This window comes from Amphiura filiformis, chromosome 18 (genome assembly GCF_039555335.1).
Source record: "Amphiura filiformis chromosome 18, Afil_fr2py, whole genome shotgun sequence".
NCBI classification, from domain to species: Eukaryota; Metazoa; Echinodermata; class Ophiuroidea; order Amphilepidida; family Amphiuridae; genus Amphiura; species Amphiura filiformis.
The window spans coordinates 29,013,245-29,033,650 of NC_092645.1; the positions used below are offsets into that span (position 1 = coordinate 29,013,245).

The 20,406-nt window shown below is 37.7% G+C and overlaps 1 protein-coding gene across 1 annotated transcript in view; it reads left to right on the forward strand.

The window, feature by feature from the left end:
- LOC140140102 (THO complex subunit 1-like) overlaps positions 1-19,366 on the forward strand; it is a 32,517-nt gene extending 13,151 nt beyond the window's left edge. Inside the window, exons 6-17 of the mRNA XM_072161930.1 lie at positions 384-479; positions 1,503-1,579; positions 3,632-3,790; positions 4,877-5,008; positions 5,599-5,699; positions 8,126-8,314; positions 10,134-10,169; positions 10,939-11,076; positions 12,770-12,853; positions 14,612-14,768; positions 15,435-15,516; positions 17,862-19,366. Coding sequence (XP_072018031.1) covers positions 384-479; positions 1,503-1,579; positions 3,632-3,790; positions 4,877-5,008; positions 5,599-5,699; positions 8,126-8,314; positions 10,134-10,169; positions 10,939-11,076; positions 12,770-12,853; positions 14,612-14,768; positions 15,435-15,516; positions 17,862-18,157 — 1,547 coding nt within the window. The 3' untranslated portion in view covers positions 18,158-19,366. The remainder of the gene's footprint in view (positions 1-383; positions 480-1,502; positions 1,580-3,631; positions 3,791-4,876; positions 5,009-5,598; positions 5,700-8,125; positions 8,315-10,133; positions 10,170-10,938; positions 11,077-12,769; positions 12,854-14,611; positions 14,769-15,434; positions 15,517-17,861) is intronic.
- The last annotated feature ends 1,040 nt before the right edge of the window (positions 19,367-20,406 follow it).

Genomic DNA, 20,406 nt, shown 5'->3' on the forward strand with positions numbered 1-20,406 from the left:
TTTGAGAAAAATGCAAAGATAGGCACAAAATTGGCCAGGGTGTAGTACCCCTTAAAGGTAAAGGAGATTGTAGATTTAGGCCTCGTATCCATAGGCTGTTCCCTTGTGGCGTGTGCCCTTGTTCCGTGTTTACTTTTTCCCATGTGACCTGCCACACAGACAACGAACCGTAGCGGCCACTAAGCAAAACAAAGGTTCGTTGTCTGTGTGGCAGGTCACATGGGAAAAAGTAAACACGGAACAAGGGCACACGCCACAAGGGAACAGCCTATGGATACGAGGCCTTAGGTGTATTTTCCCATGCTTTTATTGTGACCACAAGAGAGAATTACGATTCAAGAATCAATTTTGTTTTAACTTGAGCTTTTGTTATACTTCAACAGACTTACTCCGGCGATTATCCAAATCACAAGACACTGTATTCTGTGGGCGAATTCAACTCTTCTTGGCACGGTTCTTCCCGTTAGATGAAAAGTCAGGTAAGTTATGTACAGATTGTATAAAGGAAAATATTCAGGTGGAAATATGATCCAAATACTATATACCAACTTTTGATTACATAACAGTACTGTTATTAACTTAGGGATTCAATCATGTTTCACCGTTGTTCATCACTGATTAACAACGATGCGTCCACGTCGTCTGCATGGTTTACTACGTAGACGACATGGAGACGAGTTGTTAGTCGGTAATGAACAACGGTGAAACATGATTGAATCCCTTTCAACAACAAAAAGAAGCTAAAGATCGTATAATTCTCGATTATTTTATGAGGAATGTCAGTTTATCATTGCCACTCAGACTTACAAAAACTTGAAAAATACTGAATTCAACTTGTACAAAAAAAAATGTAAGCTTGCATACACACAAAGGTTCCAGGCATGATGAATTTTATGCGCTCTCACGTAACACATAGTCTCGCTCGCGTTCGCGTATACGCTACAGTAAAAGTGTGGATTCATCACAGATTAACAATGGATGGCTCCTGTACAAAGGTCTAGGAAGAGTTGTTGAATGAATCTTGAGTATGTATATTGTGACTCATCATATATGTGGATACCACCAGTCCATGAGAAGCAGACAAAAAAGGAACCAAATACCGCACTTGTAGTGTGATGACAGACTGTGAATAGTACAAACATTGGTCAATCCATGAATATACTGGGGTGCTCATTCAGGAGTACATGTACAAGTACCAAGGTTATCTAAAATGAGTAAATGGATACCAGTCAATGGCATGTGTAACAGGTAACAGTAACAGCTTCACTTTCACAAAGACTTACGATTGATTAACTAGGGGTTTGTGTGTGGTAAATCAATTGTAAAATTGATCGTACGGTTTTGTGAAACGGGCCCCAGGTACTACAATCATGCCAAGTACTTTGCTAAAATCTTCACTAATGTTAAATGCAAGAGTGAAGCATGGTGTAATAGTTTATAGTTATAAAAAGTTCTTGAATAATGTGTAAGAAAACCTTATTTTGGGGTGTTTTTTTTTTCAGGTTTGAATTTGATGAGTCAATTTCATCTTGACAATGTAACCATCTTCAACACAGATGCCAAGGAAGGGTCACTGAGGGTAAGCTGTTAATAAATATTTGTAACAAAATCAATTGATATTTCAAACCAGGGGAAAATAATACTGATTTATTGTGTGCTATAATCTTTTATCAGGATGAAAAGAGTGAAGCTTGGTGCGGTCTATCGCATATGTTGAAATCGCCAGTAACTATGATGCTTTTGACTGATATTAACAATTGTAGAGAGAGATTCTTCTAATTTACCAATGAAAACTCGGGACCATTAGGGACCAGTAACAGCACCCAATCTAGACTGCTTCCCCTCAGTCGTCAACCTTCTGGATTGACAACTGAGAAAACTATGTGGAAAAAAGTGCCAGACTTGTTGAACTTTCACTGAGACTGCTCAGTTGTGTCCAAGACCGAGTTTGTTGTTTTTAGAACTTTCGAGCATGATGTTGTCACAGCGTGCGGTACCGGCGACGCGGTACACAGTCGCATAACCAAAGTCGCATAACCAAAGTCGCAAAAAAGTATTTTCATGAGTTTGCCACAACATGAACTGTAAGTTTTTCAGTCGTCACTACAAAGCATTCAAATACATGCGTAGTGTAGACAGCTGATGGATTTAGTCTACACCACAGAGGAGAAATAAAACAGAGAGCGTACCACCAGTCAAAGTCTCCGCATCATCCGATAATGAGGGCCGATTGTTCCATGAAATGCAACAGGCGAGACTGCTAGGCAATTACTGCTTATTTTCACAGTCTATCGCGAAAGCACGCAATGCTCTATCGCATATATGCGAAGACACGCAATGCTGGCGTGATTGTTAGACACGGCACGATCGAACAATGGGCCCTCATGAATATGCGAGAACTTACATTATATAATACACAGGGACTTTGACTGGTGGTACGCTCTCTGTTTTCTTTCTCCTCTGTGGTCTACACCCAATCAGGATGTTGCCATACTTAGATATACATTGAATCCAGTCTCCAAATTGACAATAAGGTCATGATGGAAAGGGAAAAAGACTGGATTTGGCGGCGATCAGAATTCCACCCTAGACTAAATCCATCACTCGTTTACACTGTACATGTACTTGTGTTATGCTTCGTAGTGACGACTGAATAACTTACAGTTCATATCATGTTGGATTTGTGAAAATATTCTCACTTGACTTTGGTTGTGCGCCTATCGGTGCCCCTGTATCATGCCATTGTGACAAGATCCAGATCTGAAGTTCTAAAAACAACAAACTCAGTCAAACGGTCAATTTGGACTCAAGTGCACAGTCTCAGTGTAACCAGAATTTGGTTGCAAGAATCCGTCACTTTTTTCAATACAGACACTACAGTTGACCAATCTAATTCCACCTATCATCAATCATCCATGTTATGGGTGACCAATAATTTCGGAATCGTGTATAGATGCATCAAGCTACGTTTTCAGTAGGCTTGTTATCGACAGAGCTACTGTCGCCAATATTGTCGACAATTAATTTTTTTGAGATTTTTCCGACAGTCGATAAGAGACTATCACTGTCGACAAAATAGTAATCAATAATAAATCATGCACGGCTAGTAATTAGTAGTAAAAATATAAAACCAAGAGCTTCACAATCCAGACAAAATGACCCTACAAACTACAAAGGGAATTGCCAATTAATATTTACACTTAGACGGGTATAGGCCTACCATGATATAACACCAATAGAATTGCCATGATCCAAGTTAAAATGCCGTCCAAACCTCCAAGCTTAAAACTTTTTACCAATAGCTAGCGTGGAAAAGGTTATGTACCGGTAAACAATAAGTCAATATGCTACATGAGATTATAGATGCATGACCACAGAATTAGAGACGATGCCGCATAGACGAATGAAAACAATTCTGCATCTCATCTGAAGCATCTTGGTATCGTGTGCAGGTCACATTCCAAGGGGAACCAAATACCCCCAATTTTTTCTCCATGCCTGTATAAAGATGGTGGTCGAGTTCTGGTTCTGCTCCTCTAATTCTGTGTGCATGACAGGTAGAGAGTAATATAAATAACAGAAGTTTTAAAAAAGACAGAGAAATATATTTCGTATTTGATCATCTCCTCAGATTGAGCCGAAAGATGAATCCATGGATATGGAAGAAGGAGAGACATCTGTAAGAACACCTGTTGACTACACACTGTATAGGAAATTCTGGGCTATTCAGGATGTGTTCCGTAACCCAACACATTGCTATTTCAAAGATAAATGGAGAAATTTCTCAAGGGTGAGTATGTGGCAGCTTTGTGTTTGACTAGCATTGGACTATTCCAGTGAAATCCATACACCCCCTAGAGGGAGTCACCCATTCGGGTAGCCCCATTTGAAAGGTCATGTCTTCCATAGGGAGTGTGTGGATTTCAACTGTAGAAGCTACAACCCTGGACAAGAGGGTTGGAATGAAATTAGTACGGTATTGCAAATGAGCCCCTGTTCCCCCGATCAATGTTGAATCCTGACCTTTTGTTTATGTGCGCTCAGTAGTACCCAACATTGATTGGTGACGCAGGGGGAGGTATAAGCCTTTTCGAAGCATGGTGTACACAATATGAGGGCTGTATGCAATATGGGTAACCCCCCCAAATTCAAAAGCCTTGACCCATTTCGTGCAGCGCCATCCTATTGTGTCCACCATACCTCTAAAAGGCTAATTGGGGTGAGGGTAATGTTTAGACATCACACTAAAGAAAGCACCATTTCATCACTCTAAATATAATGAAAATAATTATGGCCATTATAAGGTGCACATTATATTTTTTATTCCAACCTATTTTGTCTAGCAATATAGCCATAATCTTCATATGTGACCATCCACCAAGAAGTGGTAGTAAAGTCGGTTCTAGATCATTTTCTGTTTATTGCAGATTATGAAAGCATGCACTTTCAGCTTTAAAATGACACCTCAACCAGCTTTATCGGACATCTGGAAGTGAAGTTATAGTTCATCAAAGGTCAAATTCCTATATATTTTACATAGAAATCCATTTACTGTTTTTGATTGTATCTCAAAATGGAAAATGCCAACTTTACGACCAGTTTGTGGTGGATGGGCACATATATAGAGGCCGTCAGCCTTTCGCCATCTTGTGGGTACGAATGATACGCGCGTTCATGCGTCTGATACTACGCGCAGGTCGCAGCTTGCCACCCAGTTGTTACCACGCATCAACGCGATGATTTGACTGTTCACGCATGGAGATCGAACGACCATCGCAGCGTGTACCCACAAGATGGCGGCATATGACGTCACGCTGACGGCCTCTATTGGCAGCAGTTATTCTAAATCTTAAAGTCTTGCCCATTTTCTTTTCAGAACACCAGAGCGGTTCTTGAAGCCTTCACAAGCCTCAAGTTAGATGACATAGCAGCCTCCAAGAAGCATGCTTCAACGCAGACCAGGGAAGATAAACACACATTCTTTGCTAAATTCCTTACAAGTGAAAAGGTTAGACATATCCAAACTTGGTAATTAATTATGAAAAATGTTTTTTTCACACATAGCTTAACTTCCTTTCTCCATCATGAATGCAATTTGGGTATGATTTCCAAACCTATAACCTTCATGGGTGAGAAGATAGAGGTTGGGAATTGAACTGAAGGCCTATAGATATTTACATCGCTGTTCTTCCCCATGTTACACATTAGCTCATCAGTTGGTCCAGTTATCTGAAGGCCCTAGCTTCAAATCCTGGATGGTCATGTGACTTTTTTTTTCACTGGCTGTCATTTATGTTTGTGGAGTTGATGTTCTTTGTTTGCTGCGCGCTTGTTCAAACCAGTAGTATGTCCTTTGTGAATGGTCCATTGTGCCCCCATTCACAAAAGACATACAGACATACTACTGGCTTGAAACTACTGTGCGTGTGAAACAATGAACACCAACGCAGTAGCCAGGGCGTCACAAAACTACCAACAAGCGACTTTACACTCATTTTGTGGTAGCAGGGTACAAATAGTACATCAACAAAGTATATGTACATAGGTTTTGCATTTATATTAAAAACATTATTTTATTTGTTTTCTCTTAATTTATAGCTATTTGATCTTCAGTTGAGTGATCCAACATTCAGACGATATATCCTGGTCCAGTTCCTCATCTTATTTCAGTACTTGACACAGACTGTCAAATTCAAACAGTAAGTGTCCTAAAATGTTGGGTGAAGTAAGGCACCAGAACCAAATTTGTTTGATCTTTGGATCAACCATCGATGCGGTTTCAATGCTTGTTGTTAATGCACTAACAACTAATTAATGAGAATTAATGCTACTAGCAGTCACCCGTCTTTCGCGGTCACCGTCTTTTGCGGTACTGATTTTTGATATAATTTTTTTTAATGTTCTATTTCATGTGATAAGTGACGTGAGAGGATATTGTCATTTAGAATTACAATTAAGAAGGTCAGGTGCAATTTCAGTGTTTGAGTTAAAAAATTTTATCGGGGGGCACCCCATTTTAAAAGTTGTAGTGCAATTTCACCTGATGCAGTGCAATTTGAAGCGCAGTCTCAGAACAATCAAAATAAATTTACAATTTTGTAGGACACTTATGTTCAACATGGGCCTAAATATTTTGCACAGACACATAATCTTTCAGCTACTCCTGTATGAGTGACCCAATATCAGACGAACCCTCTCCCATGAGCAGGGCTCATAATTAATTATTGTGAAGTCCCCTAGTTGAATAAATGTAGGCCTTCAAGACATGCTTAGCCTTACCAGACTTGCAACTGCACTGCTGAAAATTCACCCAATTTTTTTCTCTTAAAGGGGGGTAACCCTATTGGTTTTGGATATGGATTGTCTTTAAAATTACATAATAATATCAAATATCGCCTCCTTTATGCTGCTTTGTGAAAAAACGAGAGCATTTTCAGCGTAAATGTGAATAAATAGCCAAATTTGCAATCCAATACCTTGGTATACGTGAATTGCATTCTGGGCAGGCAATGACGAATGCTGACATGCTGTACAATGCCCGCCCGTATTGAACGGAAAATGTTTTTTTTTTTTCGTACCGTTTCAGAAAAAAAAGGAAACAAAATATATTTCCCTTGCAATATGTACATTTCAAATGAATATAAAAAAGTTTGGGTAAAATGGAGAGGAAAAAAACCCTTCCGAGACCGGGTTTTGAACCGGGTACCTCTCGGGTAAAAAACAAACGCGCTAGTCAATTGAGCTATTTAGCACACCACGCTTACCGTTGCCTTTTTCATAACTATATACGGCGCACCGTCTTGCGGTGACTGATATTTCGTTCATAATTCCCTCCCAGAATTCCAAAGTATTTACCATTGTTTACAAACTGGTATACCTGTAAAACCGCTGTGATTCATGATTTCTCCGAAATACATCGACTTGGAGCGTCAAATTTCAGGATAGTAATGAGAAAATAGTATCTATTATGTGATACCAAAACCTCATCAACAATGAAAAAATCGGGGATGATGCTGTCGATCGGGTTACGGACCTTTAACCATCTGTTTCTGTCAAAAGTCACAGGAAAATCTTCAAAAGTCACCCATTTGGGCTACCAAACCACAGGTTTGGCAACCCTGATTAATTTGTCCTTCAATCACTAATTAGTTGAATAAACAATACATGTTAATTGCTTCTCCTGTGTAATGGTATGAGTGACCCAATATCAGACCAAACAAGCGCAGACAAAGGATCTGCGGGTGTTCATGTTTAAACAGCAACCCAATAGGTGAATAGTTGGTAGTGAATTAGGCTGAAAGGCCCTTTCAGTGCTTTTGAAACTGATTAACTTAATTTGACCCCTTAACGTAAACAAAAACAAAATTGACGTTTTATTGAAGTGCGACGACCTTGTTCTTCGCGATCGCAAAAGCCCGTTTTCGAAGTAATGTAAACCGTAAAAGTTTTTAGCCTCACCAATTAATTTGCCAGTTTCAGTAATTTCTTGTAGATATTTATATTGGTAAGGCAATAGAAACAAATTAGTTCGATCTTTCGATTGACCATCAATGCTTGGATGATGCTTATTATTTATGAAATCAATTAATTGACCAATATCAATTATGATAAAATATAAATATTTGCCAGTATTGATATTTAAAAGTAAAAATTGAGCATTAATTCCGATTAATTAGTTGCTATTCCATTAATAACAAGCATCGAAGCAGCATCGACGGTCGATCCGAAGATCAACAAATTTGTTTCTGGTGCCTAAATATCAATACATACTAAGATTCACATGTTATCATATCTGGGAGTATGAGAGCTTTAACTGTAAAAGAAGTTACATGTAAATGAAATTTCAAAAAAACAAGAAAGGGACCGTTCCATTCTTACAACAGGCAGGCAGGTTGGAGTATTGACAAAAAATTTCTTAATTCCTCCTGTGTTGTCCCCTCTTTCTCCATTTAAAACTTAACAAATCCCCCCTCATGATTCATGTAAACAATTCCCCCCTCAAGACTCCCCCCTCAAGAGATTCCCCTTAAAACTCCCACTCCCTCCCCTGGTGTAAATATTGAACGGTCATTAAGTTGACCTTTTCCATTGTAACAAATTGTTTCTCCCTCATTTTATCTAATAGACCACATTTCCAGTTAACAGATGACATGACAATCTTTATCAAAGACACAACAGAGAAAGTTTACAATCTACTGAAAGAAACACCCCCAAATGCTGAGGAATTCTGTAAAACAATACAACATTGTCTGAGCAGAGAGGAGCATTGGAATGCATGGAAGAATGAAGGGTGTCCGAGCTATGTCAGGGAAAAGTAGGTACTCTGTTTTCAAAATAAATCGGCACTATTGCAGTCAAGTAGCAAAAACAATTGCACATAATTTTTGGGCTGGTAAGGTGCAGAATTCAATAATTTCCTGCAATGCATACAGAAAACGTTGCCAAGGCAAACAAAGTCCCCAACAGAGGTAATCATTTGAGCAGAAGAAACAGAATGTGGCAGTGGACAACTCACTATGAAGAACAAGGGTAGCGCTAAGTTGCTTTTTGGGGTCCCGGACCCACCAAAATAGAGTTGGGACCCTCTGTTTTTAAATTGTCTGCAAGTTCAGGGGTCCCTGCAGACCCCCAGTTTTTCAATCTAGCGCTATTGCAGATATACTATTTATCAGAGATGCCAATCTTCCGATTTAAATCGGAATTCCGATTTTTTTTGTATTTTTTCAAAAAAATCAGATTTTCTAAAAAAAAAAAAAATTTTTTTTTTTTTTAATTTTCAAAAAAATATTTTTTGGCCAAAAAGCAAGTTATAGACCCAAAATTACTTGTTATTCAAGGTTGGAAACCATAGAAATACTGCTATTTCAAAAAAAAAAAGTGCCAATTTTATTTTACAAAGTTGGATAAAGTTGTACATTTTGATTACTTTTGCTTCTATTGAACAGTCAGGAACACATTGAATTAATATACATTGCTAGCTGTTCAGTAGAAGTAAAAGTAATTAAAATGTACAACTTTATCCAACTTTTGTAAAATAAAATTGGCAATTTTTTTTTTGAAGTAGCAGTATTTCTATGGTTTCCAACATTAAATAACAAGTAATTTAGGGCATATAACTTGCTTTTTTGGCCAAAAATATTTTTTTTTAAATTTAACAAAAGAATAGGGGGGTCAAAAATTTGATGAATCATCGTTTTTATATTACGCATTATATATATCCATTTCAGCCATGTAGGCCATGTTATTAAGAAAAAAAATACTTTGGAAAATGGTCTCTCATGTACAAAAGTATAGGAAACTGAACATTTAAAGCCACTTTTTGGGATGAAGGAAGCATTTTTTCAAAAAAGTCTAAAACTGGTTTTATGTTAAAAATGGCCTTTTGGGGTGCTAATTCTGCTAAAATTGCCTGGGCTTAGGTACCTAATTTGCATATTTTATGGTATAATTTTGAGAAAACAAGCCTTGAAGAATATTACATGTATAATAGATAGTCTTCAATACTGCTATCTAGGCTTGTTTTCTCAAAATAACCTTATTTTTTCATCCATTTGAATGTAATTTTACCCTCAGAAATGGTGTCTCCTGCAGTGTAAAATGTGTAGAAACCCTCTGGCTTTGGGGCTTCGCCCCCTCCACCGGGGCTTCGCCCCTGGACCCCACCAGGGGCCCTTAAGCGGGCCCCTGGACCCCCCGCCGTGGGGGCGAGACTTCAGTCGCTTCGCTCCCTACGTTCGCAATTTTCAGATTTTTTTTTCATAACCCATTGGCATCTCTGATTTATGCTGCATTTGTGCAACTGGGACTCACCAAACTCTACTCCGGACCCCCTACTTTTTTATTTTTTGCAAGTTCGGGGGTCCCTGCGGACACTCGAGTGTTTAGTTCTAGCGCTACCCCTGATGAAGAACCAAAAATGGGCTATTCCAGTTGAAAGCCATACACCTGATGGAAGACACGACCTGAATCTCCCACACAGTGAGTGTGAATGGGGTTACCTGAATGGATCACTTCATTTATAATCACAGGATGGCACAATATTATTTCTTACTTTCAACTCACTAGTATTTATTTTGTAATGTAGTAAGTAGATTGTGGTGTCTGATACTCTATTTTTCTCTTTATTTTTACAGTCCATCGGTTGACCCAAGTCCGCAGAAGGCTGCCGGGTATGTAATAAAAAAACCAGCAGAAAATGGATATAAAAAATAATTAAATAATATTAATATTTAGTTACCCCTTGTTTGTTCATGCAATATGAAAAGCTATGTGTGCTTTGAGGCAGACTTGTACTCGAGTACAATTTTGATACTTGTACTCAAATAAAAGTACCCCATTCTCATACTCATACTCATGCTTTGTCATCTTGCTGTACTTGTATTTAGTCATACTCATGCCAACAGGGTTCGGTTTTTGCCGGCAAAAACTCACATATTTTCACTCAAATATTAAAAAATAACACAGAAAGCTCACAAACAGCAGCACACAACTTTTAATGAATCATTCAACATAATTTTTGTCTCATCAAGTCCTTAAAATGAAAAAGTTTTGAATCTGAAATATGCCACATTTCGGCTAAATGCACTTGAGCAATGAAAACGCATGCCTTTAATGTCTTAACATGTTACTTATAATTACAAAATCTGGCCTTGTTACACTCAGGAAATGATTTTTGTAACTTAATAATTTGTTTTGAGATGCAAAAAATGAACCATAAATCACTTTTTTAGTTTTTGCCATTTTTGCCGGCAAAAACTGGCGAAAATTGTTTTTGCTAAGCGGTTAACACAGCGGTTAAAACCGTGGTTTTTTCCACCTGCGGCAAAAACCTGCGAACCCTGCATGCCAACATACTCATACTCACAATCAAGTACTCATTTACATGCATAATTCATTCACTCATGTAATGAATTCTTTCCTTTTTGCATTTGTTTTTAGTGCCAGGAAGCGTAGCCTTGGTGAGGACATGGAGAGTGATGATCCTAGCAGGAAGAAGATTGATATGGGTAACCATGAATTGACAAGATTATGGAATATCAGTGGGGATAATATGGAAGCATGCAAATCACAGGAAAGGTAATTGTAGTCTTGGTTATTATAGATGAGTTGACATCAATGTTTATCAACAAAGGCAAGGGACTGGTATATAGATATGCTTGAGTGAACTGCATACAACCACTACACTTTTCAATAGCCTTATTGTGATGTGGCAGGATTTTTCAAAGTACAGGCCCAGTACAAAATATGATGCGTGCCCATATTGCCATGCATAAAACAGTGGAAATTGTGATGATGCACTCATAATGCCAGGCATTGACATCACAAGTCAACTCATCTATAAATCGTAGTATTGGCATTAATTGGTGTGGTCATAGAGAGCGGTTACGCTAGCAAGAAGAAGATCGATATTGTTATCCTTGAGTTGGCAAGATTATGGAATACCATGGAATTCCGTCTAGAAGCATATGAAGAGCTCTGTTGCAAAAGCGCTTACATCCACTTTTGGCTGAAATTGAGTTATTGGTATGATATTTTAGTTTGGGTAAAAATACCTATTTTGGTGGTTGTTTAACTTTCATACCACCTTCCCTTCCGAATATATCGTATATTTCCCGTTTGGGAAATCTTAGGGAATTTCTGGAAATCTGAACTTAAAATCAATATAAAATTTTAGGAAAATTATTTTTTGATGTATCATAGTAGCCTTGAATGTTCTATTTAAACCAAAAGGAACTGTTTTTGGGTCACTAGGTTTGAAAAAAATCATTGTAATTAACTAAAGCTGTAGCTTCGAATGCTCAAAATGGCCGTTTGCGGATTTAATTAAAATTCATAATTAAAAAAAGTAAATGAGATATTTCAATTTTTCTTTTTGATTTTGAAGCATTAGTCAAGTTACATAAAGTAGTGCAAACAAATGGGCTCAAATTTGATTGTAAAGGCGGTTTCTAGAAAAGGGGTAAATTTATTTTGGTGCAAAAGCCCTCATCCACAAAAGGCGCGACATAAAATAAATAATAAAATAAATAGGAAGGCTTGAAAATTGTACCAAACCTATTCTTTTAGTTTCTTTTCATCAACGCTTTATTCAACCCAAATTGAATCAAATCGAACAAGTAATACTTGCACAATTAAACAAAGCTGCTTTTCTCAAGAAGTTAAAAAGTGGATGTAAGGGTTTTGCAACAAAGCTCTTCATGTGTGCCTCTAAATGCAGTCAAGTTAGCTCAATCGATAAGGCGTTCGACTGTGGTGCGAGAGGTTGCGGGTTCGAACCCTGGCGATGCCTAGTGTGCTCACATGGAAAAATTGAGTTAGCTTGAAATTCCCCTGGACAAGGAACTCACTGCTAATTTGTCTCGTTGTAACCCGTACGAAACTCGGGGAGCTGATCCTGGTTGCGGTGGTCATTTGTGGAATGCCTAGGGTGTGCGCTCTTGAAGCAGCAAAGTCCCTGATTTGTTGTTTAATGGTTTGTGGAATGATGTGGGGCCGTAGTGGTCAGCGACAACCTGTAAAGTGTGCTGAGGCTTGTGGATCAACGTCTAGGCGTTGTGCCTGTGCGTGGCGCACTATAAATCACTGCGCTTTTTTTTTTTTTTAATGAGTGTAGATACCCTGCACAAAAAGTGATGATCGTAGCAAGAAGAAGATTGAGAACTAGTCCACAGATCAGTCTCACTCTTGCTGATAAAAGATGGAAGTACCATCTGAAAATTCCAAAGTAGAAATACATTGATTATATTTATTGCTTGTACTATGTACACAGGGTATTTCAGCCATCAATGGAGGAGTTCTTTGAGGAGGCTATGGAGGAGGCGAACCCTGCTGCCCAGATTGAAGATCAATACAAGTAAGTCTAATCAATACATCCTTAAATTATTTACCTTTTTCCCTCTATCCCACAATGCACTATTCCAGGGGGGTATGACGTAGTTCATCAACCTCATAGCTCGTGTGCATCCGATGGTCTTTGCCAGGCCTTTGCAATTATTTTGTCTTAATATGGGCATACTGATTCCATATATGCGGATTATCGTAAAGGCCATCGATGTTACTAATTATACAATTATTGAATACACGAGTGATGCAGTTACGGAGTGATGCAGAACATCTGTGTAAGAGATTTGGTTTACATTTTATTTTCATCTCCAAAAAAAAGTGAAACGGACGCCGACAAAATATCACTGCGTGTCCCGTCATTAGTTTTTCACCATTAGGTCTATAAAATGTATACAAAGTTAGGTTTCAATAACAGGAAACTTTTTTGGGCGACGACACCGTGTCAATAAGGCATAGAAATGTTGTTTTTTGCCCCCAAAAGCCTATTAGCGATCGAGCGCCATTATCATGATTATCAGGGATTACTTTTTTGTGATGAAGGCACCAGCCGAAATGTCCGTATTCCAGAATGTAATGAACATACCTCTGTACTCCCCGGGAGATGATGTATTTTATGACACTCATACCCCCCTGGAATAGTGCATGATGGGAAAGAGGGGAAAAGGTCTATATCCAAGTCACTGAGCCCAGCTTTGGCTCTAAAATCAACATGCTATTTATGGGGCGTTACACATAACCCTCAGGCCTCGGCACACTTTGACATAAACTCACTAATCGCTAGGACCCAGACGCATCATAATGATCCATTTAGGATATCATTCAGTGATGCAGCTCTCTATATAGGTGCAGAACCTTAATCAGATTACACTTAGAAAAACCCATCGCAACCAGGCTCAAAGTTTTGGTATGGGTAAACCAAGACAATAAGTAGTTAGTTCCTTGACCAAGAAATCCAGCTTGCTCAATCATATCATGAGGACAACTACATTGTAATAAGGATTTCTTATATGTGACAATCCATGACGAATCCGGTGTAAAGTTGCACATTTGAGTATCTTAGGTTATTAAAGAGTGGAAATCTCCTTTAAAACAAGCTTTCATATGATATATTTTGCTCTTGAAATTCCCTTTGTTTTCTATTGATTTCTGTAATGCTTATTGGTCCATATCTCTGAATAAGGACTGGCGATTTTACATGAGGTGGATGATCACATTTATGCACATTGAAATTACCAGATTTTTGCTGCTCTCTTTACTCGATAGGCCTACCGTTTGCTGGTAATCAACACTTTCTTTCAAAGTTGCTTCTAGATGTGCAAGAATGAGGTCCAACGAATGCAAATCTAAAACTTTCATTCCCATGGCCTTATAATAAGGATTTCTTATAATATTATAATTATGCACATTCAAATTACCAGAAAAACTGTATAGGCCTACCATTGGTTTTTCTAGATGTGCAAGAATGAGGTCCAAAGGTCTCTGAAGGTGATTTAAATCAGCTGTCATCCCAAACCCTCAAAGTCAAACAGATTGTTTACAAGTTCCTAACTTTTTTTTTAACATGACCAAATTTTTTGAAGACCACTCACAACTTCATCAAAATTGTAGCATATCATGTCTCAACTTAATCCTCAGTAGTTTTAAACAAAATGCATTTTGACCAAAATATAGTCACAACTGATAACTGGTTGGGAGTGGACCCCTTAGTGCAAATGTTGTAGAATTTGTAGTCAATTACATTCTGTTGTCTCTGCTTTAATGTTCACAGACTTGTACATAACAGCAACTATGCATGGCGAGCCCTGAGGTTAATGGCAAGACGCAGCCCGTATTTCTTTCAGACCATGACCAATACAGGACCACCCATCAAAACCATTCCAGCTTATCTTGAGTTGATGATAACCAAACTAGCCAAGGAAATACCGGTAAGACCATTCAGTCAATCAATTATTTTTTTTAATCCATACATCATGCGTCAATATTTGGAAATAGCAAAATAAATATATATCTTTATATACAATATACAATGGAAATAGCAATTTATTCTTATGAAAAATGTTTAAAAGCAAGGTGATGGATGAGGACTCTGCTAACCGCAGAGCGTGAGGTGCAATGCAGGGGATGCTTTGCTTTAGGATTTTTTCTGGGGGCTAAAATGACCCTAAAATATCACTGAAAGCTTGAAAATTTGGCAAAAATTTGACACTTTTTTGCAAATATATTCTGAATTTTTATCAATTATTTCAGTCAAAGTCAATCAATTTTGGCCAAAAAACAAATAATTTTACATGATTTTAGCAATAAGTAAAATTCTCCCCAATGCAAAATCTAGGTCATCTAAGGCAACAATTTATGTATGTTTAGCAATCCTGGCCAAAGTATAAATATATTTGAAGGGGAAAAAATCATAATTCGCATTGGAAATATGAGCATATGGTAGACCCAGACATACAAGACTACGCACAGGTTGTACTTTGGGCAGGATGATAAAATCTCTTTCAGAGTGTAACAAAGTCTGTTTTGGAAGTGTTATTTGTATTAACCCAGATTTCACCAGTAATTTTGTTACTTCTATATATGATTTAATACAGCAACCAGCAGCCGCAGCTGAGGAATTAAAAACAGAAGAAGAAAATGTTGACAATGATGAGCTGCTCAAAGGAGGTGAAGAAGGTAAGAACAGGACCCTGACAGCAAGTTCAGAAATATGTTACTGCGTGGAAGTGGCCGTCAGGAACTACCGGTCGCTTACGCCGCTTGAATGCGCCCTATATGCGTTATTGATTGCGTAGGACGCTTGTGCTGGCGGCGCGTTCGTAGCACTCCGGCGACCCCCACGCTGCTCCCATATGTGTGTCAATTTGTGATTCGCGGATATTATTTATCAGGCTCTGTAGTGTGCAAATTTGGCTGGCCTGATTTTTACAGTGGGGGACCTGCTAAGAATTTCCAAAAAGGTGGTTATGGGGTACACCATGGGGCTATTCCTTTTAAAATCCATACTACCCCTGTGGAAGATTTAGCTGAAGTATTCCACAGTGGAAGTACATGTGTGAATTTCAAATAGAATAGGCAATTGGGTAAATTTCATTTGAAATACTCACTCCAGTTGTGGAAGATAAAGGTAAAGCCATAATACGGGGGGAGTATGGGTTTCAAAATGATTAACCCTGACCAATTATATTTTAAAACATTCTCCCCCTGTGGAAGACATTTCCAAAATGTTCCACAGGGGTAGTGTGGATTTCAACTGGAATAGCCCATTTGGTAACTATCAGAGAAGAGACTCTGACTAAAATGAAATTTTTTTTGTAGAGTACACATACCTGCCAACTGTCCCTCTTTCAGAGTTTTCCAAATTAAAAAAGAGGAACAGTCCTTCTTTCTGAAAATTTCAGTGATGACAAATTCAAATGTAAAAACAACAGAAAATGATACAAATTTCACTTAAAAATTTTGCAGTAGCATTCTCTTTAGTCTATTGTGATACATTTAGTTCTACAAAACCGTCCTTGAATTTTGAAAGTATGGCACACATCAACTCTTTGAAATTGTCCATTCCTGGTTTGTGCACATGCACAAGATTTTGATTCAATGTCCCTCTTTCTGACTTCGGTAGGTTGATTAGTCCGAGTACAGAACTATACTGTGTTTGGCTTAGAATTGGCAAGTTGTTGGTTTTTGTTAATGCATGCATCAATGATGCCAATCTTACGCTTGCATAAATTCACTTTAGAGTGCACCATTCACACATTATGCAAAGAGCAGCTAGCCTGGTTCTGTGCCCACATTTGTGTACACCATGCTAATGATTGTATATAATTTCAAGGTCTTAAGATCTTTGCCAATTATAAGCAGAACATAGTATATTACTGTTTCAGGGGCAACATAAGCATGATTGGGTACAGGGTGGTAGAGTAGTTTACATTTCACACAATAAGGTATGAGATCATTAACCACTCTCGCTCTACTACTATAATACTGGGACTGCCCACTCTGGTATTGACCTTATGTGCAAATCCCATAATTCAATGTGGTTAGACCTTGGATGTCGTCATTTGACGTCAGGCCGCTGAGCACATGGTTTAGCGAACATCTTCACAGTGCCTTGCAAGTTGGTGCAACATCAAATGTTAACAGCTCAATTCTAACCTCAGTGAATTATGGGATGAACCAAAAAGATCAATTAAAATTTTAAAAATAAATGGTGGATATGTAACAAAGCAAAATTGATACTTGCGTCCCAACACCAATTGGTCCCACTCTGGGGGTAGCATTTCCCCGTTTGGCATCACCCTTGGTGACACCACTCCCCATTCAAGAAAAATACAGCACTAATTTTTGGAGATTAAAGAAATGTCCTGTTTTGCCAAATGAAACATAGCTAAATCCTAATTATTTAGATAGTTCTAATTGGCAATAAAAGTTCAATATCACTATTTGGCCAAATTTATGAATTAAGGGTCAAAAACATGCATTTTAGGGTGTTTTTCACATACTGTAATAATTCCAATTTATGCATTCTAATTTTTGGAAAAGACATGTTTCATTCTTATAATCGATCATTTAATTAAAATGACTACAAAAAAGTGAAAATTAGAGCAAAATTAAGGAATATGCTCAAGATTTTGAATACTTAGACTTGTTCCAAGAAATTAGTAAAATATTGAACTTTTCTTTTATATCCAGTTAGTACTAAATGAATAATTAGGATTAGGCTATTTTTCATTTAGCAGAACTTGATAATATTTTTTTAATCCCAAGCATTAAGTGCTGCATCTTTCTGGAATGGGGGGTAGTGTATTAGATGAATGCAGCCAGATTGGGGCCAATTGGTTGGGACACAGGTACCAATTCCAACAGGTGTTTAGTACCAAGTCATGATTGCATTCATTTTAATAAATAAGGAATTTATGATTATGGGCATAAAATGTAAAGTGGATGGTGTATGTACAAACATCTTCATTTGTCAAAAATTATAATCATGTTTATTTCTATTTTCTCACAAATTATATCAGTCTTGGAGAAAGTCGCCATTCTTGAAACGGAGCAACTCGATCCCATTGTCCCTAAACTTGGCGACAACTGGAAAACACTGGCCACAGAACTGGGCTTCACCGACGAAGAGATTGCAGGGATTGAAGATGAACAGAGTGAGATCAAGGAGCAGGGTCGTGCTATGCTTATCAAATGGAAGGACAGGGAGGGAGACCAAGCAACCAAAGAGACATTATCAAAAGCCTTGCAAGAAAGTGGACTTAAAGACATTGTAGAGTCTGTGTTGGAGGCTACAGATGAAAATGATGGTTTATAGGTCATAAGGCCATGAAGTGGGGGTATAGCTAAGAGATATATCCACATTAAATTAACAAGATTTTTTAAATATTGGTCTTGACCAGGAGCATAACAATGGGGAAGGGAGTTTAGTCAGCCGATAATTGTGACCTAATGGCCTCCCTGTTATATGTGGGTGTGTTTAAAAGGTTCCACCTTTTGCCTTTGTTAGACGCTGCAATTTCCTCTTACACTCCATCAGTTACCAATATTTAGTTAGGGATGACTTCAAAACTCATTGGCCGGTTTCCGTCCAGTTGGAAACGGTTTCTGTTCTAAACAATGGAACAAATTTCAGGCTGAGTTTTAAGCCTCCCCTTATGCCACTGGACTCTTCAGTGAAGAATGCAATGGGGTGCTGTTGGGGGCTTCTGCCCCCAGGTTTTCTGAAAAATCATGCAAAATTAGCCTATTTGTACAGAAAAGCCCCTCCCCCGGGCACTACAAGCCTGCAGGATACCGGATCTGTGCATACCCTTGAAATGCAATGAATGCTATGGAAAGTCATTAGTCAGGGGCTATGAGTATGGGGCACAGATCATGAGATAGAAACATGGATGAAGATAAAGTAACAAAACAGACTTGCTAAAAGCAGTAGCCAATGCATTTGAAGATGCTATATTATTGTAAAATATATTGTGTATGGCATCGCCAAAATTATGCAGGTAAAACCTGATGTTGAAGGACAATGTTTACTTCAACTTATAATTGAACTGCCCTATTCAAATGTTCTAGTTATTCCTGTGATTCAAATTGTGATTAATTTATTCTAGTCAACCAGAAACCCAATTGGTCTTCCGCCATGTAGGAAGTTGCAACTACAATCAGCAACAAAATAGTTGGCACACTTTCTTCAACATTTCAAAATGTATGCCACAACAGTAGTATGATTGTAGGCAAAACAAGTCTGATGTATTTGAAGTACAGACTCTGCCCTGTATCCCACCATTCCCCACTCTCCCATCTGTCAATGTTGGAGAGCATATCTTTGTCCAACAGAAATGATCCAAATGTCTATGAGGCAGCTATTGAGATAAGACCTTCTGGTTTCTAATATCTCTGAATGCGACAGTAATACATGACCTGCTTTTGCTGTGACCATCACAATATGCTTACATAAATAGCATCTCTGAATTATGTTTCTTTATGTCTCTTTTGTTAATAAAATGATAAAACAACATGTCTTAAAACATGATGTGTACAGAATGTTTTTATTTTTGTCTGTTGAATAAACGGAGTGAGAATTTTTTTTAATGTTTACGTTTTCGTGACCTTTATATAACCCGAAATTTAAAGGTCCATTCAGTGATTTGGTACCTTTGTCATTGTCGTGCTAACATAGCCTGTTAGTGGTTCAGTGGAAGCTTTTACATGAATCTAATTTATATACTGACATACCAATTGGCTACATATTTATTTGGATGTCTTTTAAGTTTAAAAAAGTTTGTAAATACTGCTGTTTTGATTGTTTTTTGCCAAATTTGTCATTTCAAAAATACCAAATGACAATTTGAATGACTTACTGCATTCACTTTTAAGCAATTTATAAACAATTTTTATTTTTCTACACTTGTGTGGAATCACTGAATGGGCCTTTGAATGTTATTGAAACATTTTGAATAACCAGTTTGTAACAGTTTAAAAACATTTTGTGTTTGCTGGGGTAGAAGCTTCATTTATTAGCACCAAGGTAGAAAGAAGGGAGTGCTCTTTAAAATGTTATGTAATTAAGGGATCCAAAATGAGCGTTTATTGCGTTTCGACAGTATTTTTTGTGGGACATGAGAGCACCTCAGACCTATCAAATTGCATTCTGAATACGAAGCATGTCTTTCTGATATCAAATAATTTTCAGTTTTTAAAAATCACAATATAATACAAATTTTATGACAAATTATAAAAATTTGATATTTTCAAATTTTGATATATAACAGTCCTCGAAGTAAATTATATAAATCTAATGATATATTCTTAAAGTGTATGTAGTAGGGAGGAAAAGCCGACGGTCAATTGAAAATTTGACCTTTCATATTGAAGATATGGATTTTTTTCCCAAAAAGACCTTATTTTTTTTGGTGTTTTGGGAAAAAAATCCATATCTTCAATACTGGTCAAAATTTTCAATTGATCGTCGGGCTTTTCATCCCACCTACATACACTTTAAAATCCGTAACCCGATCGACAGCATCATCCCCGATTTTTTTTCATTGTTGATGAGGTTTTAGTATC